Source organism: Aulonocara stuartgranti (assembly GCF_965226115.1).
Source record: "Aulonocara stuartgranti genome assembly, chromosome: 22".
Taxonomy (NCBI): Eukaryota; Metazoa; Chordata; class Actinopteri; order Cichliformes; family Cichlidae; genus Aulonocara; species Aulonocara stuartgranti.
In genome coordinates, this window is record NC_138957.1 from 7,320,884 (window position 1) to 7,345,351 (window position 24,468).

The following is a 24,468-nucleotide window of genomic DNA, read 5'->3' on the forward strand; positions in this document are numbered from 1 at the left end:
TGTCATTATTTAAAACAAAAGTTTGGGTTTTAGTGAAAATTGTATGCTCATGTTATTGGCCTGCTGCATCCAGAAGTTAGGATGTATAAATCTGTAGCATTGTACAGTTTATGGTAGCAGGTTGCTAACCAAGCTTGCTAGCTTCAGTTAACTGTTGTTCTACCTCTCATCCAAATCTGATGCCGTCTGACTCCAAAAGTCACCAAAGTTGATGCTTCAAAATGCAGACTTCAAACCCAGCAGGAGACAGCATCACAGAGACTTCCACTCTTCGTATAGTCTGTTGTCGTAACCACACTGCACCCAACCAGTTGAAGTGAAAAACTTCTATGAAACACTAGAAGAACAATTTTGACTGAAAACATTTATGGTAATTATAACCTGATATTGTGACATCACCAGATTGGGAATAGACTAGTTTGTTGGGGGGGGGGGGGGGGGGGGGGCTCCCCCTACTAGCGGGATGTGATGTCTGTGCCCACCCCTCCCTCCCAGAAGCTACACCTATGCAGATGACCGATACACAGCTCTTTTATATTCAAGTCAACCTTTATTGATCAATGCACAGTAGTATTTACTTCCAAACCTCACACTTTTGACAGTTCCATCGATCCAAACAAAGGAAGCGGCTTCCACACCATCACTCATCTTTCATTAGATTACAGGAGACGCAGAAATCATTATTTTAGACATAATGGCACATAAAGACTGAAAAATGGTCTGTTTTGGCTATGGCCCGTTGACATTTCATCTCAAATGATGGTTTCTATCCTAATATCTAATGTTCTATCCTCAGAGCTGCTGGCTTTTTCAATAAACGAAATGGAGCCTCTGACTTGGCTAATGCTGCCTCTGACCAGCGGATCGGGACACAAATTTGTTTTTAATACAGGAAAGTACAGTTTTGACCTCTAAATGTAACTCAGCACCACAGGCAGCTGTAATATCATCAGTGATAATGGCAGAAAATGGCAGAGAGGGGAATCAAATCAACACAAGCATGATGGATAGATGGATGGCAGGGATGTTAGTAATGTCTGCCTTCACCCTCTGTCCCTTTCTCACATGCGACTCCATATCGTCGAATTCTAATTCTTGGATGCTGAACTGCAAAGAACAGGCCAGCGCTGCTTATGAAAGCCTTTCACATACGCGGCGAGGGTACATGCAAGCACATGCAAATAGGAAGCATTTGCATGTGCTTAGCATTAGCATTCATTATCCGCGGCGTCGCATGGGGCTCGTGCGAGAGGTGGCAAGAGTGCGTTTCGCGAACTCGTCCTCAGCGAGACACCGATCATTTCTAACTCTTGAGCCTGGATTCTAATTCAGTGCCGGGATACAAAACTGCTGGCTGGTGAAACGGATACAGCTCGCCTTGGTGGAAAGTAAGAGTTTCCTTTTATGTCAAACTCAACAGTTAAAGGAAATTAAAAATGATTTCACAGCCTGCTATAACAGGAGCGCTCATTTTATGGTAAATTAGGCTGTGACAATTACATTGCTCGGACCACGGGGTGGTCTGCGGAAGCCACGCGCAAAAGTGTGCACAATCAGCGCAGGCTTCGAGTGGGCGTCTTCCAGACTTGAAAATAATTAACACGAGAATAATGTGCTCTAATTCGATAGTGACGAGAAATATATAAATAGGAGGAAAGAGTCCACGTGAAATGGGAGTCTCTGGATTCTCAGTCTGCTCACTGACCAGCTGCAGTCTCAACCGGCTCCTTTCTCTTTTTCCTCATCTCCCCCCAACCTCTAAATCAGCTGGCTCCTTTGGATGACATGGCAGCCGGCCACCTCTCACCACCCATTTGCTCCTCTTCCCTTCCCCCACCCACCCCCATCACCTCCCACAACCCCTGCCAGGAACAGAACTGGGCCTCGAGGCCACTCCTTTTCAGCTCCGTCTGACCACGACACCATGCTGAGCTGCTCCCGTGCACGGCTTCAACTGCAGAGGAGACAAAAAAAAAAAAAAAGGAAAAAAAAAAAAGATGTTGGCATGAGAGGACATGTAAATACACAATGCTGATTCTTAATGTCCCTAAGTCGTCCCTTGTTTCCTGCTCTGCGGCAATTTAGAATGAAAAAGGGGGAAAAAAAATACGAGGCCACTTTTCTAATTCAATTTTTAAGCATTGGCTGCAATAATTAAAAGGTCATTTTCCTGCCAAGCAGCACAGCTCTTCTGCTGTAACTAAGCAACATTTTAAGTGAAACATAATTATTGGCAAGACTGCCGATTTTGGATTAGCGCATTACCATTTCAATCAACAGCTAATGTGTTCGCAGCGCTCTGATTCAGAGTATTTTCCAGCAATTTGAAAGAAACACGAAGCGGAATCCAACAATTCTGAGACGCCTGAACTTGAAGCCGCTGGAACGAGAGGATTTTGATATATATATAATTTTTTTTAAAGAAAGGATTTTCTTCCTAAAAATAGTCATATTGAGCACATTCTTCTAACAAGTGGGTGACCTTTCTGTCAAAACACCTCCTTTAAAGTGGCCTTAAATGCTTTGTTATCCACTTTCTCTGCCAGCTTCTAAAAGCCTGAACACCGAGCAATACTTTTCCAGCCATCATTCAACTTTTCCTGCCTTCAAGGTGCAGACAGGACATCATAAGAAAAACACCCCCCGCCCAACCCCTCTCGTTCCATTTCAGGAATGGCCAGAGTCCTCATGCTGCTCTTTTCCTTCAGTCAGAGTGAGTGAGGCTACAGATCCTCATTAGTCACTTTTCCTGAGACCACCCCGACACGGGCATCGAGCTCTCCTCGCTCGCTCAGACTTGCTGAAGGCTAGCCGCGGCCACACACCAATTCACAGGCATTGTGAGAAGCAGAGGCGACTTACGGGAGCCCGGGCAATCATCAGAATCAACCAACCTTTGAAATGCTGTGAATATCATGAACGTGCTGCTGCTGCATAATGTTACACCGGCTGAACGGAGCCAGAGGCGTTTGCAGCAGTGCGGGGGGGTGGGGAGTTAAATGGCCGTACCAGTGCCTTTGAATGTTTAAGAACATTACCTACAAACTGTGTAGACACTCTCAGGCTAGTCTTACACTTACGCTGATATAAATATTATAAGAAGAGTCCTTTCAGAATAACATTTATATCCGTCATCAATAACTATTAATGACAACCGACACAAGTGATACACACGACTGCGGATTTATTCTTACTAAGGGTAAAATATGTTACCAATTAGCAAACTTAGTTATTTTGTAACAAAGGTTTCAATAGTTGTCAAATCACATGAATCTGAGAGATACGCACAGAAGTGATACTGTTAATGAGCCTATTTTAACTCAAACTATGACTTTTCCTAAAGTGGAAAAGGAAGTTTTTCCTTCCCACTGTCTCCAAAGTGCTTGCTCATAGGGGGTCATATGATTGCTGGGTTGCTCTCTGTATGTATTTATTGCAGGGTCTTACAGTATAAAGCAACTGTTGTTGTGATTTGGTGCCGTATAAATAAAATCAAATTGAAAATTGAATCCTTTGCATTAAATCTTTGCCATCAGTACTTCATAAAATCCTTCAGAAAACCAACCCTTTACTTGTGCACCTTTTTAGAAATGTGTGTATACATAGAGTTGTAGTAACCTGCAAAGATTTAAATGGGAACCACCACAAGACAAACTTAGAGGCTTTTTAAACCTATGAGGATGAATTCTAACTCTGTAACAGTCATTTAAACATGTCAAAAATGCACAAGTGTTTAATCAGCAGTTTACCTTTTATGGGTATCAGTTACCATTTAACAGTTACCTCTCCAAATAACGATGTTGGCTTCGTTAACAATGAATAACAAATGAATAAATAATTAGCTTTAGTCTTTGTCAACAGCAAAATAACCTTTAACTAAGGTGTATCTAGCCAATGATTTTTGTTAACTACCTATAAAAATCTGATATTCAAACACAGCATTTTTTTCCTCTCCTCCTGTCAGACATTTGAAACCAGCAGACTTGTGTGTAGTCATTTGTTTTAATCTGGCTCTGTTCAGATCAGCCGTTTGCTGGCTTTTTAAATTTTGTTGTTCCAAACACCATAAATATTAGTAAATGTCTGCATTTAGCCAATAATATCAGTCAGTCTCCAAACACAGCATCTGCAAAGACGCACATTCCTGCTGTGATGTAAGAGCATCAACGGCTGTCTGAGGTATACAAGAGAGAAAAAACAGGGCTCTAGATGATGCCTGCAGCAGCGCAGCTCTTAAATGGGTGAGGCGTAGCAGCGAACCAACCTGACGTTTGCATGGTCTCTGTCCAGCCGACCATCAGTCTCCGGGCACTCAGTGACCGATAGCTGTGCCTGAAGGAAGGACAAACCCCAAATCAATACCTTGTCTAAAAACACTGGGAGAAACTCGAGACAGATCATGCAACATCTACAGGAGAAGATATGCTCATGCAACTCAAGCTTTCTTTTTCAGATAACTCTGTACAGGCACAACCTTTTGAAATATTACAGTAAGCAACTTTTACACAGCAAATAAAAAAAGTAACAGCAGCTCAACTGTACAGAAGATGATGACAGATTTGGCTTTGTTCCTTTTAGCAAGAGTTGCATTAACACTATCCTATTATATTTTGTTAGTACACAGCACAGTTATTTTGGTACATGAAATCCACTACTGTATGATATTGGAAGTTACGTTTTTCTTACTTTTGAGTCGATTCTTTTTTGATGCCATGACTGTAATGATATTTTAAGAAATTGTACGCATTTACCAGAAAGTTTATGTCAAAGGATAAACACACTAAGAAATTAAACATTTAGGGTTAGGTTACCTTTACAGTGGAGTTCTCTAGGTTATAACCATCCTCTCCATTGCACTGCCATTACACTCTGTACTAAAGTAGCCATCGCGCCAGCTGTCATTCATGACAATGAAGCCTAGACCTGAATGGTGGTTTGAACTCAGTTAATTTTCAGATGCTATAAAAGCAATTCTCATTAAGGATTACGACCACAGGTAGGAGGATTGAAAAAGTCTTATACGTACCCAGGCATTCAATGCTTTAGAACTCTATACACATTAGGAAGCTATCCAGGTTATTTTAGAGGTCTTACCTCTGGGTCCTTTTTAAAAAGTATAGAAAGAGAGAGAAAGAATAAGTTGTGCTCTTTTGATAATCAATCAAGACATCATTTAGTAGGGTTAAAGTCTTCAGACGTCAATACATTCATTTAGATTTAAAAAGCGCTTTTGAATGAGAAACAAAGGAAAACACCTACATCTGACTGCTGGTTTAAAAAAGGCCATTTCAGAATTTTACTAGGACAGGAAACAAATAAAGCAAGTTAAGTTTCATAAAAAACAAACTAAGCTTTATTGACAAACTGCTGCAAAACATCTTTTGGACAGATTTAGTAACCTATTTAGGCAAGCTTACACATGTAGCATAATGCATTTTATGGAGAGGGTACAGATACTAGTGGCAGAATAAGTACAGTTAGGATGTTTTAAAATATGTACAAGAGTTCGGATTGAGCTGCAGGATCCCTTCTCTATAGAAAGAGAAGACCCATGTGGAGATTTTTGTCCCAATCCTTCTTTGTGTACTTTGTGCATGCAGTTTATGTAGAGTCAGATCACAAAATCAAGACCTGAACCGTGTGTTTCTTTTTTCTTTTAGCACAACAGGTGAGACCAGGTCTCGTCCGTGTTCTCATTAAACAAACATTTTGTCTTCAGTCTTAAAATTATTAATTTTTGTCTTTTTAAACATGACAAACAAATTGAGGATATGAGGACAGTCCATCTCAACAGTGTCTATTAGGGCTATATTTCAAAACTCTAAGTACAATGACAAATATTGCTGCCTAAGTCTAAATGGACAACGTTTTAGAACTATTTAAACAACAAACCATAATCAAGAATGAATTGTACTTGAGTTAGCCTTTGCTTCATTTAAGGATTTGGGTTTTTGTTTGTTTCTATATTACATAACTGAACGTTTAAAAGGTCTTTTATTTGGCTATATTAACAGAATTTTGAAATGTAGCCTAAATGGGAATCTGCAACTGACCCTCAACAGATTCTTTATATATATGTATATAAAAACAATTAAAATGGATTCCTTAGACAAGTGGATAATGAGCCACTAATTCAACTAGAAACGACTACTCCCACACAGTTAAAAAAATAAAATAAAAATAATTAAAAATTAACGATCAACAATGCAAAAAAGCCAGAGGAGGGTAAAAAGGGTCAGAGGAAAAAATGACAGCAAAACGTAAAAAAACTCAAAGAAAAAGAAAAACTATATAGAACGCCAACTTCTCATCTCTGACCCATCTAAAAGCCGCTTTGGTTGGTTGGATGGTTGGTTGGTGCGACAAAGAAGGGGTGGGGGAGGGAGTTCGCGGTCAAATCTCAAAAACCAGTTCCGATTTTCAGTTCCCAATTTGCTCTCTTGTATAAAGTCCGGCGTAGGAAAAGACCAAACCAAAGACAAAACAGACAATTACTTTTGTCGGGCTTCTTAAAGCGAGAGCTGCCGTGGTAGACAGGCGCTTGTCAGGGCGACACTAAGGGTGGCGAGTCCGCTTCAGTACTGTCGATATGGGTGCTCCCGGTAAGTCGTCTTGCCGCCTCGAGAGGGGGGAGGGGCCTTCCCTGGAGTTGTCCGCTGGGTGCCGTTCCAGTCATCCTGGCCTGGAGTGGAAGCGGAAAAAAAAATAGACACATCAATAATTCAACATTTCTAACAAAGAGCCTTTGACTGAGCGCACATTAGAGCTGCCCTGTGGCACCGTTCAGTTTATCGGACATGTTGGAAAAGCACTAAATCCTACATCTGACAGTGCACGGCACCTACAACACGTCACAACACATCAACAAGAAGTCAAAAACTCTACAGTGTGACTTTAGCATTAAAGAATATTTAACTGTGAAATAAAGCCGTCAGTTTGGATCAGGGTGAAGAACTGTCCCATCACATTGTGGATGATCAATTTTGTCCAATTTCAGATCTTTAAAATAACCATCTGGCAATGCCAATGTTTTCCTTATAGCTTTGTCTTTTTCAGCCTTCATTACAACATGTTTAACATTTAGGCAGCAGAAAATAATGTGACACAATGGCACTGATGCTGACAGATCTGAGTATCAGTGCCATTCTATTAGCTGACAGTGATATCAATCAAAGTCAATATTAGCTGACACAATGCACATTTTGGAAAATTTAATCTGGCTGATGATTTATTTATTTATTTTTACTGTTTTTAAAGACAATCAGAGACATTATGGGCTGACGTGCATGCATATTTCAGACACCAACACGCAATAACAAATATACAGAGGATCAATTCAATCAATTCAATAAGGATGTTTGTCGTTTATTGTAATAAAAAAAAATTGTTCTTTACCATAGGACTCGTACGACTCTGTGGTCTCCCCATGTCCATAGTCATAATATTCTGGCTCTCTGTTGGTCATAAACAGGGAAAAAAAGAATAAAAAGAAAAATCACTTTTAATCTTTGAAAAACATCAAGCAGCTGACTGTAATGTCTAGGGGGACGCTAATTGGCTTCTACGAATAAGATCAAAGCTTGGCTCTCTACTATGGAACATCTGAGTCCCGGCTGGTCCTTCTAAATAACACTGGCATCCACAGCATGAAACACAAAGTACTATCAACGCTGAATTTGTGCAGAGTGGCTAAAAAGTATTACTGCTGCTCTCAAATCCCATTTCAAGTGAAACTAGCAACTAGGCGATGTGTGTGCATTCTGTGAGAAGCAGGTGAAAACCAAAGAGACGTCTGATTCACTCACGCCTGCGGCTGACTGTAATAGCTGTCGTAAGACTCGTAGGCCGTGTCTGTGTAGCTCTCATCGTAGCCCTGGAGAGGGAAGGAAACAGAGAGGGAAAGAGAGAGAAGGGGAAAAAAAAAAAAAGAAAAAACAGGATGAGATTTAAGGAGAGTCTTGTTCATGAATGTCAAGATGTTCCCAAAGAACTCCACTTGTACAAAAGCAGACACGCTCCCCTTATGTCTCGAGCATCTGAAATGACTTATTCCTATGACGACGGACAAGCAATTCAAAGCTAACAGAACGTCAAGAAAGATCTTATTGAGATGAGACGAGCAGTGGAGAGGTCAGATTTAGCAACGTCAAACCTGAAAACATAACGTCTACACAGACAACTGAGGCGTCTCTGCACATTTCTTATATCTAGCTCATCAAATACAACACTAGAAGTGACGTTTGTGTGTGATAATAATAAACCTACAAAATAAATGTGAAAGGATAAATTCATTTCCACTGGCAGTGGTACTTACATATTCGTCATAGCCTTCTGCAGCTGCACCGGGGTTGTGCTGGTGTGGAGGCGGTGGTGGCATCCTCTGGGGAGGTCCTCCAGCTATGAGTCTGGCACGGGGTGCCACAGCTCCCCTGGCAGGTGCTGCGGGAGGTCCTCCTCTGCCTGCTGGGGCACCCCTCACTGCGCCACCTCTGGCTGGGCCACCTCGAGTCACACCTCCCCTGGCGGCAGCACCACGAGGCGGCATTCCCCTGCCCCTGGAACCAAGAACTCTGGGTTATTGTCGTGATGATCTACAGCAGGAGTCTCAAACTCAAACGAGCTGAACTACATCTTTGGAAATATTTGTGGATGTTACTTTTATTTAAAATATTGTATAATAAGACAAAACTGCAAAGGTGAGAACTCTTATCTGAAGCCTTATAACATAACAAAATGGTACTTTTCTATCTGACCAGACACGTGGCTGCACTTCTGCTATAGTTTTTTTTTTTAAACAAAATAAAAGTATACACGTTAGTTTTTGTAGTGCAAATAGTTTTCTTTACAAGTAACTCCTTACTGAACAAACGCAGCCAATCCCTCAACATATTTGTGCTTCCTGCTCACATTGCCTTCATATTTAAAAATATATAAATATTTAAAAAAAAAAACAAACAAAAAAAAAACAACAGACAGGTAGGTTTGCATAAAGACAGCAGCAGGGGCAAAAAGCAACCCAACTCTAGAGCCCAACTGGTACAGGATTTTTAAGGCTGACAGAGAAACTTGGCAAAAATGTAAAAATCTGATACCAGCCAAGAAAATGAGTTTGTTTAAAAATTTTATTTATTTGTGATCTTTAAACTCCTGGCAGGGTAAGTATAGCTGATTATATGTTTCTTTTTTAAATATTAAGCTCAGCTAACTGGTAGGTGGTTGTAGCTTAATATTAACCATTAAGATGTCGTATCAAACTTAGGCTTTTGACGGCATATAGAGCCGGGCAGCCTGCTGGGCCTGAGAGGTCCCCAAGCATTCCAAATCATTGAGAGGGAAACAACAACAATAAAAATGTATGTATGTGCATACATACATACATACATATTCAGTGATGCAGCAGCTGTCATGAGAAATTGTGTGTGTTTGTGTGCACTTCCTCACCTGTGTGCTCCTGCAGGGGGGACACCGCGGCCCCTGACTGGCAGGCCACCTCGGCCTCGGGCTCCGTGATCCTGGCCTCCGTTCAGGTAGCTCATCTCCATGAACTGCTCCTGGCAGATATCATCCATCATATCCTATACACACAAACACACACAGTGAGGACGATAATACTAAGACAAAAAAAAAAAAAAAGAAAGAAAAGAAATGGAAAAGTGACTGTGCAAACACAAAAAATAGAAAGGAAAGGAGACAGCGTGGAAAGAGGAGTGATGAATAAAAGAGTGAAATCATTTCCGAGCTGCTCAAAACACGCCACCCCTCCCAACGGCTAACAGAGCGACTGGAAGAAAAAGTCTCAGTGCCAGTGACTCAGAGTGTTAAAGAGAGGAGGGGAGGATGTGGATGTGGGAGGCTGGAGGTTGGAAAGCATCCATCCACACTCCGTGCCTTCCTGTGTCTCTCCATCATGCACAAAATGTAAATCACTTCTCTGCACACTCCTTGACAAGTCTGGTGTGACTGCATGAGCAGTTACCTTATTTTATCTGCAAAAACAATAACTTGGGGTGGATTAGCCAAGCTGCCTGTCTCAGCAGCACAAATCCTGCAGCCCAATCCTCCGCCTTTCTTCTGGGAGCAATCACAAGAGCTGCACTGTGACCCAATCAATTCTTTTTCATATCACTCCCCAGAATGGAATAGTGACAGAGCTCTAATGATGTCCAAAAAAAAAAAAAAAAAAAAAAAAAAGCTACTGGAATATGAGATGCAGACATCAGCTTTCAACTTATCTGCAGCAAAAGCAGGCAGAGCATTTGACTGATTAGAAATTCATCTGAAGGGAGGAGCAGTCCAGCTGATGCTGCAGAGGATGCAAAGTCTTTACCCAACAAGGTGTTGAGTTTAATCAAGGATCTGTAGACGTTACGATCAATAGAAGAGAGAGAAATCCTTCTGCATTCACGTTGGTCGATGTGCAGATATACACAAATAAACAGGATGAGGAAGAAAAAAGAAGACAAACCCTGCTGAAATCACAGGGCTGTGAGAGACTCACTGTCTTAGTCAAATAAACTAATTTTTTAAAATAAAATAACTCAAGTCTAAGATGGCCGATATTCAGCCCTCCCGCCACTAGCCTGGGCTGCAGCAGCAACCTTCTCTCTCGCTCTGACAGGAAGTTACAAACATACAAGGTGAGAAGTAAGACAGCTGACAGCCTTGTGGACCAGTATGACACCAAAACTGCTGTGATCTAAAACACAAACAGTTGCATGTCAGAGTAAACTGGCACACAGCCACTCCAATGCAGCAATGTGTTAACTGTGTTCTTTACATGCATGCGGCTTCGAACCTGCACGGACAGTGGAGCTGCTGTTTGACACATCTACATATGACTACACCTGCACCAATTTAAAATAATTATAGGAGAATGACATTTCAAATAGGGCTGGGCCATATCATACCGTTCACGTATAATGTCGGGCAACGATAAGAAAATGAAATATCGCAATAGAATATGGGCAAAACGTGCATGCGCAGTGCCTTTGTTTTCATACGCACATGGCGGAGAATGAGAAGGGCGAAAGCAGATCGTTGAATGAAACAGATGAACCAGAATTGGTTTGTAAAAATGCTGCAACTTCAGTGGTGTGGAACTGGTTTAGCTTTCGTCCGTCAGATACACAACAAAGCACTATTTTTGGTAGAGCGTGCTAGCGGGCCGTCGTTATTACCGTGTTTTTTGGAAAATACGGCACACTTAAAATCAATCCTTTGATTTTTCTGAAAATCGACAGTGCCCCTTATAATCCCATGTGCCTTATGAATGAATTCTGGTTGTGTTTACTGACCTCGAAACGATTTTATGTCGTACACGGCGCTCGAAAATCTGTCAAATGTTTTAGTACGACTTTGCTAAGCTACGAAGCCGCACCGCTTGATGGATTGTCGGAGCATTACAGCTGTCGTAGGCAGGAGCCTCGCGGAGTGATACGTACTGTGCTTCAACATAATATTACCGTATTGTGTGTGTATAACCTCTTTTTAAGTTTTGTGGATATTATACATGGTTATGCTGAGGATATGTCGGCCAGTTTCCACTGGAAATGGCTTTTGGTTAAACTGTCAGTAAGGAATTTGCATTTGCACTGTTAAATTTTTATATAACTTTCATGCACATAAAAAACAGCTGCTTGTTTATGTGAAAATATATTGATGTTTTTTCTTTTTGCACTAATCAAGTTGTGGAGTTGTAAAGTATTTTGTCTAGTGTCAATTATATCGTCAGTTATATCGTTATGGCAAATTTTCAAATGTATATCGTAATAAATATTTTTGGTCATATCGCCCTGCTCTAATTTCAAATGGCTTGTAAATCAACAATCAACATGCATTCAGCCACCTCCATGCTCAGTTTTCCTACTTTGAGGCCATTCCATCAATCTGAGCCCCCCTCCCAACAAAAAAAAAAAAAAAAAAAAAAAAAAAAGTAAATTAGTCACCAGGAACATCCCTGTGGAATACCTAAGCAGAAGTACAGGCAATACATAAAAGTTTCAGCAACAAATTACATCCACCCATTCTCCATCTGAGTCATTTATTAAAACACAGCCTTGCTCTAAATGAAGGCCGTCACGCCTGACAGATTATGGTCTTAAACTGTAACGACAGCTTCTGTAAGCGGCTGATTTTTACATAACGCAGCAACACCAACACCGCAGCTGGTTCATCAGCCCATTCATCTAGCCTCCAAATTATTCTTTCTATAGTGCCCTGCACACTAATTAAAAAAATGTAAGGCAGCTCACAAACCCCTGGGCCTATTGGCCTGCTTTGGTGAGAGCCATTGTGAGAGGACTGTGGGCTTCAGCTGGGCCCGACAGCACACCGAGCTGGCCGGCACTCAAGAATCTCTCAGCATAAAACCAACAAAGCAGACGTGGGCTGCGTACAGTGAATACGGCCACATATCTGCCTCGAAGCTCTACAACTCCAGGCCGATTCTCCTCTCTGAAGAATGAGACTCAGGTGAAAGCAGAAAAGTAGGCAAGCCACATGAAGGGGGCAACCCTGCTGACACAGTGAAAGTGGCCCAATTCCTCCTCTTAAGCTGATTGCTTTACGTGCCTGGACTGTGCCGCAGAATGTGTTTGCTCCAGGTAAATACCCACTCAATCTCCTCCGGCTGTCCTAGCAGGCCCTCCTCCCAAAGCTTTGTCTAACCAGCACGCTGCGGCTCTCTCCACCTTTCTGAAACGTAATTTCACTCGATTACCACGAGAACACTTTCGGTGTAGCTTCACAAACTTTTCCCAGCTTGGCGATGGGGAAACTGCATTTACAATCCAAAACAACTTCTAACCTCTGCAATTAAAGAAATCATGAAGTTGCATTAAAGTGGGTATGGGTGAGTGTGATTTTCAGATTTAAAGGCATTTGTGAGGATTTGCTCAAAGTTCAATCAATAACGAGCTTAAAAACCAATCTTGAATCAAAACCAAGCGGAAAATAAAGTCATATTACGAAACTGACATCTCCTACATCTGTGTGCAAATGGGCCTGAAGAAAAACTTGCTGACTGCGTGCATGCAGCTCAAATCAGAGCTGAGACGATTAGCCAATTACTTAGTTGAAAATTAAGAGGCAACTACTTTGTGATTCAATTAATCTCCTGTTGTTCAAGAAGTAATACCAATTAATTCCCCAATTCCAGCTTAACTGGGTTGACTATTTATATTTCCCTCTCTTGTATGGCGGTGAAGACAGTCATGTTAGGGAATGAGACAAAACCCTTTTCAAAGATCTACCTGGGATTTAAGACAGCAAAACGGCACCGTTATCATCTTCAATAGCATTTATTAGATTATGTTTAAGAAAAGAATGGGCACCCAGATCAATGAAAATAATCGTTTACTGCAGCCAGAGCTCAGCCTGTACAAGGCCTCAGATATCACTGAGAAAAGGAAGCGCTGTTTCAATTAAACAAATATAAAAATACACTTATACAGGAGAGAAGAAGCAAATCCTGGATTCAAAACAGTGTTTGTGTGAGGTGATCTTTGGAAAGCAAATCCATAATTTAAAAAAAAAAACAAAACAAAACGAAGCATCTTCTTTTAAGCTACAACAAAAATGCCTCTATTCTCATGGCAAAGTCATGTTTAACCTCAACTATTCTCACTCTGACTCTGTATTAAAATTGAGAAATCTCCTGACATCACTTCCCCCTGTTAAGGTGCTGAGTGTTTTCCACATTGCTGACCTTTTACAGGCTTAGTTTTGCAGTTAATAAACGGCACAAAACGCTCTACTAAACTCCACACAGGCAAGTTCACAGATGGCCAAAAGCAGAACTGGCAAACTCACCGGAAACAGGAACTTCTTGACCTCCTCCATGGCGTGGGCCATGCGCAGGTAAGCCTCGGGCACAGGCGCAAAAACCTCGATGAACACGTGCAGCTCCATGGAGAGGTGGGCATACTTGGGCTCACCGCTTTTCCTCAGCCCCTCCTCCTGAAAGAAAAACCATCAGAGAGTGAGAAGAAGCCAGCTCAAACATTTAATGAATAATGCAAGGAGAAAAATCACATTTATTCCACCTCGGAGAGCAACAGGGGTTACATGCAGTATTCCCTTCCTTTGTATAGCTTGATAATTACATCAAACTGGTAGATAACAGGTTTAGTGGGCTATCCTGAAGACTCTGGAGCAGATGTGCAGTGTTTGAATGCCCTTGGCTGAGTGTTAATGTTCAGCTGAGCCATCCAGCAACTTGACTCCATCTGGGCTCACTAACTGTCATCCCGCTCAAGCAAAGGCCAGATGTGTTATTGCTTCAGGTAACCTTCCCACAGGTGCATAAGACCAGATGTGTGTAAGCGTGTGTGTACCTTGGCTTTGTCTCTCATGGATCCTTTGCCCAGCACAGAGATCTTGGCTCCAGTCTCCTCCTGCAGACGTTTGATTGTGTTGCCCTGAGGTCCCAAAATCTTCCCCACAAAATTGAACTAACAGCAAAACAAAGCAGAACAAAATTAGCCTGACAATCACGGCAGAGGCGAGTTTAATACCAGGAGAGTGAGGGAGAGGCAATCACCGTCTGTCTGTCAGGGCTCTTGTTGCACATACTGCAGCCTTAAGTAGTAGATTTAACAGACAAAGTCGATATGAGCCCCCGAGGGCTGTAATACTGCCGTTTGCTATTCACTGCAATCATCCATGCAGTGAGCCAGAACTTTACCTCCTCGATCTTTCAACAAAGTAATTACCGTGTGTATGATGCGTCCCGCAATTAGCTGTCATTGCCAGAAACGTTTAACAAAAAGCCGCCCCAAAGGAACCTCGCTTCAACCTGAAGTAGTAAAAGCAGCTCCAATAATCGGAATCGCTCATTAGCTGTGTCGTGCCCGACACAGCAGTGTGACGGAACAACTAAAACCCAAGGCCGGTGTTAGGGATGCACCTGTCCTGCATTTGGAATACATCAGTCCTATCCCACCTCAAAACCCTAAAGGGTCAGCAGACTGGATGCATTACACACCTGCAATGCCAATGTCTGAAATGCATGTTTGCAATTATTTTAAACTCAATCACAACTCGACTGGTCCAAAAAAACAAAAAAAACCAAAACTGGGCTCTCTCTCCCTCTCTGACAGCTTCTGTCGCTCGCTGGCTCGGCTTAAAAGTTTGGAAGCTTTCGCTGCACTTGCAGGAACATAATGCGTTGAATAATATTATCTCACTTCACCTGCCTCTTGACTGCTTCACTGGAGTGGAGCAGACAAGAGTCCATCCAATTCGGTCTATCCCCATTCTGAGAGATCAGACAGTCATCAGACCCTCACAGAACAGGAGATGCTCCTACAGCTCATCGATCCAACGCTGAAAACGAAGCAGCACCTACAGATCTCATTCTTTATAAAGCAGTTTGCTCTATTCAAAAAGAGCACTGAACACCAGAAGTTACACAATGGGCCATAAAAGAGACACCACACTGACTCTGGCAACTTAATCTTTTTATTTTTATTTTTTTTATTTTTTTTAGCAGCATGCAAATGATGCATTGTGCAGCTGCAGCATGCTCTCTGAGTTTTACAGGACAGATTACAGCCTTTATCACAAACAGTCATCCTAAAATCAATGCAGCCTTACGTCTGAGCCAGATATGGATTGAACCGATATGGCTGAATGCACCTGAGGTTAAATGATAAACCTAAGTAAGGCTCGGGATGGAAACAGGAAAAGATCTGAGCACCAGTATGAATTACACTGAAATATAGAGCCATCCCAGCTATACTCATTTTAACATTTTGATCCCTTTTAGTGAGATTTTAAAAACATGCCAGTATCGGCTGTAATTATACTCTGGAGCTTAAAGATCAGGGTTGAGAGGAGTAATTTGAGACTCCCAAGTAACCCCGTGGCTTTGTGTAATTGAAACACAGCTGCAGGATAAATTAAATCAAGAGGGGTTTCGCTGGGAAGCGGGAGACGACAGGAGGAGGAGGAGAAAAGAGGGGAGACAAAGAAAGCTCACCTTCGGGTACTGTTTGACAGGTATGAGCACTCGCTCCTTGAGTTTGATGTTCTTCGTCGTGAAAAGGTCCAGGTATGTCTCAGTTTCCTTTTTAGTCTCACCTTTCTGGATTCTGTCAATTTCTGGAAGATGAGAGGGATCATTTCAGGCAACCAAACAGTCAGAGTGGCAACATACAACACAATGATGAGAAGCACTTATGTGCGCTTACGTGAACCAGAAAGTACCAACTTTAGGGATTCAGCACCACCAGGATAGAGTTAAAACCTGATCTTAAAAACCAGTTGTGCATACACTCATCAGCTGTTTAGAGTTGGATTAATACAAATCTGGTCCCAACTGTGTAAAGCGCAGCATCACTTCTATGATTTGTGGCCCTCTGAGGGGAAAACACGTCTGACTTTTTAGCCCGTTCCTGTGGTTGTAACACACACCTCTGCAAGTCTTTGATTCACAAGCAAATCCACATTAACTGAATGCCAAACAACGGCAGTTTCCACTGAGTGCGTTGACTGCTTCACTCTGCACATTTGTGTTCATTTGAATAGCAGTGAAACAGCTTAGCGAGCCATTAAAAGGCAAACACTTGACCACCGATGAATAGTTTCAGCCATTTATCAAACAAATCGTAGCCCATTCTCTCGCTGTTGTTCACTCTAAAAGACAATTTTGCTGTGATTATGTCACCCTAAACAGCTGATCAGCCAAATCATCTCAGACCTTGTTCATTCTTTAACAAAAATCAAAACAGTCCAACTCTAATCTGTACTGGAAACAAATCAACACGAAGTATTTGCGAGCATCCTCTGTAACCTCTTCCTTGTGGCAGAGCACCTGGTTTTCCCCCTCCAGCACCCATTGCAGTACTCCCATCTCAAACCACCTCCGCCCTCCTGACTGTGACAACTCCCGAGCCTTCAATGTGCAAACATGCCAGCTTACACCACAGTCTACCAGCTGCAGATCAGGAGAAGCCTGAGTAGATGTTTCACCGAGGGAACCCATCCACACTGCACACCCTGACACACTTTGTCTTCCTGGTTAGTCCACGCTTCCAAATTTCACACACGCAGCCTAGATTCGCCAAATCACGTTTACCAAACGGTCAACTTCATTATCACCAGGGCTACCTGAGTTAAGCAAATAAATAAAATAAAATCAGTTTTAGAAAATGGTTCACAATTACTGACAGAGCACATGGCCAATGGCTGACATAACTATATAATCACATTTGTTTATATAAAGCAGTCATAGCTAGCTTTTAACATCCTTTTTTGTATTACGGATAGCTGACCAACTCACACAGTACTACTAGGTAGGTGTGTGTGTCCACTTGTCCTCGCTTCAACACAGCTGCAAGGCAGCAGTCCCGGGGCGGCCATGGCTGCAGTTTTGTTGCTCAAGGACACTTAAGCAGTGGCCATCGGCAAGCACCGCGGTTAAAGGCTCTTTGTCGCCTCTGCTAGGCCGATTCTCGGCTTTAAAGTACTGAGGTGACCCCCGCTCCTGGACACTAGCGCACATTCACAGGCTGCTGCGCAATAACATATATCAACAGGGACTCGAGAGCACACGACGGAAACAGCCCGCGTGCCCAAGTTTAAACTCGCGCGAGCACCGACAGTTACAGAAAAGAGCAGGTGCGACAAAAGCTGCACGCGAGGAAGCGGATATTAGTCGCAATAACTGAAAAGTGTAGCTCCTCCGTGGTGTAGCGATAGCCTTAAGCGGTTTACTCTTTCAGACGCTATTCGTTCACTAACTACAGATTTTAACGCCCACACGTATTTTTCTTTGTTTTTGAGCCATGAATAGGACCTCGTCTCAGCGTAGCGGTGAACGGGGTAGTTCACGTCCCGTCCGCAAACACATGGCGCCGCTCTCCTCAACTCCAGAGGATAAAGCGTACGGTGAAAAAATTCACAACAAAACAAAAATAAAGACAGTGTAACAGTACTTTACCCGCGTTTAAAAGTTTCATGGCGTGCGTGAACGACGAGTCCAGGCTGTCCTTCTCTGCCAGAAGCTCGGGGAGATATTTGTCGTCGTTCTCCATTTTGTTGAGTTTGGAGGTGTAGGGGGGGCAGTCAGTTTCGGTGCAAAAAATAAAGCGTGGAGAAAAATAAACCCAACAGTATACGGGGAGGAAAAAGTAGTCCAATTATGTAACTACGGAGAACCGCGTATCCTCTTTGCAGACCGCGCTTTGCATGTGGCGTTTTTGTGCGACCGACGGGTCCGTTACTGTTTGCCGCTTCCCAACTGATTGATTCCCTCTTCTCAGCAGCGCTGGCTAGTTGGAAATGGGAGAACAAAAGCTGCGAGGCGCTGGAAGAACAGCCAACTCAAACCGACGGAAGTGAGCTCAGAGGGACGTACTTCTCCGGACTGACGCCGCCTACTGTGTGCTGTTCGGATGCGCCGCCTCCAGGAGCGACAATCCCACTATCAGATTTTCAATAGTGATATGGGTGTGTCCGCTCTGGAGCGAGTTACTGTCATAATAAAAACGTCTAGACTGCCCACAAGGTGTTCAATTCCCCCACACCCTCCACCCCATACTTTAAATTAGGGGAAACTTAGAGATACAATAGGGTGGCCTGCTGAACTAGAGGTGCTCAAGAGAGGCCACATGCTTTAAAATATGTCCTCATATGTTTGCTGTGATGTCTGTAGAAGTAAGCCACAATACTTCAATCTGTCTTGTGGATATTATCGTTTTCTCACATGAAGAATACAATTAGTCTGTGCAGTTAAAGTCATACATATGTAGCAATAGAAATATTCTATCTCTTATGTGCTGTTGTACAGGACCTTTTAACATCGGTTGTATATTAAGTGGTGTGAGCAGGATAATAATAGATGATGACACCCACAGTGTTTAATTAGTAAACAGAATTTCAGTGAAGATGGTGTGCCCTGAAGATGTGCCGCGTTCATTTGAGGCTCTCTACTGCCCCTTAGTGGCAGTGACGACAACGACAAGGAGCGGGTCTCTGTGCAGCTTAAAGTGGGTCTGTCAACAGAAACCCTTTCTCAGTCGAATTACACGTTTTCCTCTCAGCTGTCTATTGATTCAAAAACACTTATGTGTGAGTGAAAAGCAGCCGTGAGCCTAATGTCTGGGAGAAACAGCTCAAGGATTGATTCTGGAAGCGGTAATGAACCTTGCAGTGCCATTCTGTGGAGCACATGGTGTCAGAGGGTACAGCTGACTGGTCCATGCAAAGTAAAAGAAGGCGGTTTCCTGTATATTGGTTATTTGAGTACATACAGTGGCATGCATTATGCCTGGGCAGATCCTCTTTGAGCGAATAGCTGAAATTGCAGATCATTTGTCAGTCGGCCGCCGGACTGAAAACTATTACAATCGACCGCAGGTGTACCCAGGCATGCATCTGCTCAAAACAAATGAAGGCAAAAATTGACTGCAGTCAACACTTATGAGAGGCTGAAGACCTGCTCTAACTATCAGCGCTCAGCTTGATCTATCTCTGACCATTACAGTGTTATTAGTGTTGGGGGTTGCAAGGTTGTCCTGACTCCTCATGTCATTGACAGAATGGATCGCCTGTGAGCTGAATTTCAATTGGCTCATAAAAGGAAGAGTTACTTCTCTTGGCAGGTGGAGGAGTTCCAATCGGATAGCTTGTGCTCTTGCCTTCTGCTCATGTGGACTTCCCATGTCCCCTAACATACAGGGCCACAGTCTGGGATAAACAGGGGCAGATGGAAGGAGGTAAACACTGGGGTTAGGCTTATATAAGCCATCACTATTCCAGATCTTTGCATCTGACCATTTTTCATGCCCCACAGATTCGTAAAAGTGGCAAGAATTCAGCGCTCCCCTGGAGTTTCATCCTTGTTAGGGCAGAAGAGCATGTGAAACAGCATTTGGAGCATCATGGGAGTCTGAAACTCTACTAAAAGTCAAACTAATGAAATTCTCAGCAGCTCCTTATGGCAGGTTTCACTGCCGTTTTTACAAACTGCAGTATAACAGGACTTGGAGACTACTGCCTCAGTGAAGCTGGACTTCAGCACAGCTGTGCTTTAGGGTAAATGTTAGCATGACTGAAAAAAACACATCCCCACATTTTTCCCTAGTGTTCCTAATCCTCTTCCATACAGCCTCCCAGTGGCACCGGAGAAACAGTTACAGGGTTACCAAATGAACTTCGATACATCATCTGAGAACCATGCAGTTCCATATAGTTATTGAGATTCTAGTGAAACGTGTGATTTGCTGTTAGAAGTTGATGAGAATTCAGAAGAATACTAAAGGATCCATCCTCTCAGACCACGAATTTAGAATAAATAAGTCATGTTCTTGTCAAAATGTATTTCAGTATGGAGCAGTGGACTGTTGTTTTTTTTGACACACAAATTCCTAGAAAAATGCTGCTTGCTAAAAACCTCCCATATCATGCTCCAATAATGTTTTCTGGCTGGTATCTGGCATAAAACCAATATAATTCAATGCATATTGACTAAATGTAATGTTGGAAACCATCATATCAGAAGAGACACTAAATGGATGATATCCCATTGTAAATGGAAAGCTTTTATCTCTACAGTATGTTTCCTCCAGCCACGATGGTAAAGGGAAAATAGAGATAGAATGAAATCGGTGGCAGGACAAATAGAAGGAGAATAGGAATTTGTACACTTAAATCCTTTAGTCTTCACACTGTCAGCGGAGGGTTTTCCTGTTCTTGGGAGGTTTAGGCACGAAAGCAAGTGAGAGTGAGCGAGAAAGATGGCTGGGTTCAGTCTGAGGGTCACGCTCAGTTTAGCATCGCTACAAGGCCAGAGAAACCTTTTTTTCCCCATGAAAGCTTTCAGAACTGTCACACCTGCTTAGGTCTGTAACACCACCCCACTTCCCTTCCTCTTCCTCTATCCCCACCTCTTCCCAACCCTTCTACACTCCCCATCCCTCCCTCACTGCTCAGCCGCCACAGAAAACAACTCTCTCTTTCACCTCTGTGCAAGATTTTACTTTACACCCCCGTCCTTTCGGCAGGGCGATTATTTTTCTTGATGGTTTACAGAAGAGGAATTGAAGCAAAAGAAATGCTGAAGTAACACTAAATCGTTAAAATTTATAGACAGGTTGTTTTGATTTTTGATGCAAATCCTTTGTTTTGTTAAAGAGAAATGCCTGCCTCTTTGTGTATCATTATGCTATACCTCTAGACTATTATTAGAATTGGAGCTCTACTACTTGGAGACAGGAGTCCAAGGAAAAGCTATTAGTGAGGCTACTTACATATTCTGCTGGTACTGCAAAAACAGGGGGAAATGCCAAAGACTCAGCAGTCAAAAACTTTAATTTTCTCTGCAACATCTTTTGCTTCAGTAAATAAGTAATGTGACACTCTTGCTGTGTTATTTCAGATATATCACTGTCCCCTCCTCTATTAAAAAGTGTATTAGCTCATTTTGGTGTAAATAAAGAAGTACTTTATGTCCAAGTAATTTGGATCCTGTCATAGGTCCTGATCTAGAATTCTAGACAAAAATGGGACCATTTTCCTCTTCCACAAGTCCAGTAACTGGTCTCCTCAGTTCCCAGATGTTTATGAACTGTTGTTGAAAACAGAGGGGATGCTGCACAGCAAATTCAAAATGAGCCAGTATTTTTCATAAAAGAGTAAAATGTCTCAGTTGAAATATATGATATGCTTCTTCTGCTCTACTATGAATAAAATATGGATCCGTGAGATTTGCAAATCACTTCACTCTGTTTATATTGCTAAAAGTATTCAGTCATCCATCCAAATCATTGAATTCAGGTGTTCTCCCATGTCCACAGGTGCATACCAAGACATTTTGGAATATTTCACTTCGTGGGAACAGTTTGGGGATGGCCCCTTCCTGTTCCAACGTGACTGTGAATCAGTGCACAAAGCAAGGTCCATAAAATATGGATAAGCAAGTGTGTCGTGGAATAAATTATTTGGCCTGCAAGAGTTCTGACCTCAACCTGATAAAACACGTTTGGGACGAATTAGAGCGCAGACTGGAAGTCTGGTCCAGCATCAGTGTCTGACCTCACAAACGCGCTTCTGGAAGAATGGTTGTCGCGGCCTTTTACGTTCCAAACACCAAAAAAGTCCAAGAAAAGGCCATGGGTGGCAACGGGAGGTTTGTTTTAGAATGCACTTCTGACTCCATTGTTTAAAAATCATATGCCGTTTATTTCGTGGAAAATTATAAACAAAAATCAGCCAAATAACTTCTTAAAACTTAAAATTAAACGAAAGTTAACTTAATTTGCTTTAACAACTTCAAAAGTGGTCAAAAAATCATTTTCTAACCCTCCCGTCTTCCCATCTGACATTTGGCAAACAAAAAACGAAAAACCTCTTTACCACACCCATCCAGGGTGCTCTTAATCTCTTGATTAATGGGAGGGTCCATAAGCTAATAAACCAATCACTTTCCAAAAGCTTCTCCAATAAAATTTATTACAAATTTACATAACAAAACCAGGTCAGAATATTCTTACACCTTTAAAGAAAAAACAAAAATGAATACAAATTGCATTTTATAAACATTCAACAAAAATGGCCACAACAATGGTCAAACATTCCCATAGACACACTCCTGAACCTTGTGGAAAACCTCAAAGCTGTTATAACTGCAAAGACTGGACTAACCTATGGATTAACAATGGGATGCCCCTCAAGTTCATATGCGTGGGAAGGCAGACGACCTAATGCTTTTGGCAGTACGGTGTGGTTGCCTGTCCTCAGACACTCCCCTTATCCTTCTGAGTGGGGATCTTAACCCCCCAGTGTTGAACACAAAGTTACACCCTTGGTCAGCAGTGGTACCTTTTGCCAACTCTGAACAACAGTAACCAGCAGTTTGAGATGGCATTAACTAATGATCACATAATGCACACAGAATGATTTAATGAGTGTATTTCAGTAGCAGTGAGCACTTTTTAAATAAGAAAACTTGCATATTCCCAAATGGTGGACAATCAAGAAAAGAAGCAAGTCAGGTGTTAAGGAACGTTACTTTAGCTTCTGAGCTAACAGCCCTGTCCTGAACTGAACTCACAGAGCAGTGAACGGACACTTGGCTTTATCAGGTGCCAGAAGCCCAACTCAGTTGCTTCTCTTCCACACTTAGTGCCACAAAATGCCACAGTAATGCAGATTTAAACACTTGGCAGCATATACATAGCATGTCTCAATTTGGATACTTTCATGCAGTACACTATGTACACTTCTTACTTGTGTAGTACATTAAATGGACAATGTAGTACAAATCAAACACAACAAGTTGCACACTTATGGGAAGCGCAGATGTTGAGCTACAAACTTGATTTTTGGGAACATTTGCAACTCTACGTGCCTCTGACCGTACATGATAATGTAAGCTTCTTTCTACTAAGAAGATGGAAACTGATGATGTATAAACACCAAACACCACTACAAGGCAATGTGTTTTTATCTGTGATGATAGTTAGCATTGGAGTAATTGTCGATGCTGATGACACATCCTGGGTCCCTCCCCTTCCTGCTACTGAGGCTGAGAAGTAGACAAGGTCCTTTAATAAACTTTTCGAGCATTATATCACACAGTACTAGTTGACATAAACACACAAGTGCACTAAAAATAGCAAGTTTAAGTGTGAATTACATCATTTTAGATTGAACCGCCAGGGGACAAGACTTTTGCCTGACACTCAAAATAATGTAAACCTACTACCTTGCCAACATCCCAAACACTCGGATTAAAGCTTTAAAGAGTAATGATATCTGATATGTCTGTCTCACCGCTGTGATTTGTGGTGAAAATAAGTAGGCCATTTCTTAACCCAGGAGGCAGAGGAGTCTGTTTACTCACACTCAAGGCTTTCATTTGTTGTTTTCATCAAAGTTCTGATTTCTCCGTGAGTGCCTCTATTTGTCAGCGTGTGTGCACACAAAGGTGGGCACTTGTATGTGATATATGTAGAACGTGCTTTACACTCAGGGGCTTTCCCTCTCTTTTATTCACTTTTTGATGCGAGTCCTCTCTTTAGCACTCTCTTGCTAAAGGTATACGTACAGTATTGATTTATGGTACCCGGCCACCTTCATTGGATCCAAATGAAAAGCCAACAAGGTGTTTATAGACATATATATCTTATCATAATGCCCCGTGGCTCGTTAAGTTTTCATATCCTGTATTACCTTCGGGAGGACTTTAAGTAACGGTTTGCATTCAGCTCTGGTTCTGTGTCATCAGTAAGCAAACAGTAAAGTGGCTGGGGGAGATATTTTGGCTCTCGGGCAGGGCGGTGGTGCCAAAAACAGATGAAATGAAGATTTCCTTGTGTTGTAGGCACACTTTAACTGTCAGCGTGATGGAATTTACTAGTCTCCATCTCCTTGTGTGAACACAGTTTCATTCTATTAATAATGAAGTGGGTCATTGCTGCACTCACGGGTCCTACGTGCAGATTTTTATTAGTATGACTATATTAT

The 24,468-nt window shown here is 42.2% G+C and overlaps 1 protein-coding gene across 2 annotated transcripts; it reads right to left on the reverse strand.

Moving 5' to 3' along the window:
• Positions 1-530: 530 nt before the first annotated feature.
• Positions 531-18,373, reverse strand: khdrbs1b (KH domain containing, RNA binding, signal transduction associated 1b). Of its 2 annotated transcripts, XR_014274350.1 has the most exons (11): positions 17,942-18,373; positions 15,980-16,101; positions 14,334-14,450; positions 13,810-13,956; positions 9,442-9,575; positions 8,315-8,555; positions 7,806-7,873; positions 7,396-7,454; positions 6,496-6,682; positions 4,265-4,332; positions 531-1,954 (listed from the first exon to the last, which is right to left on the reverse strand). XR_014274350.1 is itself a non-coding variant. In XM_082522450.1 (9 exons), exons 1-9 carry the CDS (start codon positions 18,033-18,035, stop codon positions 6,576-6,578), a joined length of 1,089 nt encoding a protein of 362 aa, XP_082378576.1. In that variant the 5' UTR covers positions 18,036-18,373; the 3' UTR covers positions 5,331-6,575. The 2 variants fall into 2 exon arrangements, 1 of the variants encoding a protein (XP_082378576.1); XM_082522450.1 differs by lacking the exons at positions 531-1,954; positions 4,265-4,332 and having other exon boundaries at positions 5,331-6,682.
• Between the last annotated feature and the right edge of the window lie 6,095 nt (positions 18,374-24,468).

Bases quoted from the DNA above. Each gene is read 5' to 3' on its own strand.
- khdrbs1b (XM_082522450.1), bottom strand. From the start codon at position 18,035: ATGGAGAACGACGACAAATATCTCCCCGAGCTTCTGGCAGAGAAGGAC. The intron at 9,576-13,809 runs GTGAGTTTGCCA...TTGTGTGTATAG, and splicing joins TCAAGAAGTTCCTGTTTCCG to GATATGATGGATGATATCTG. The intron at 8,556-9,441 runs GTGAGGAAGTGC...TCTTGGTTCCAG, and splicing joins CCCCCTGCAGGAGCACACAG to GGGCAGGGGAATGCCGCCTC.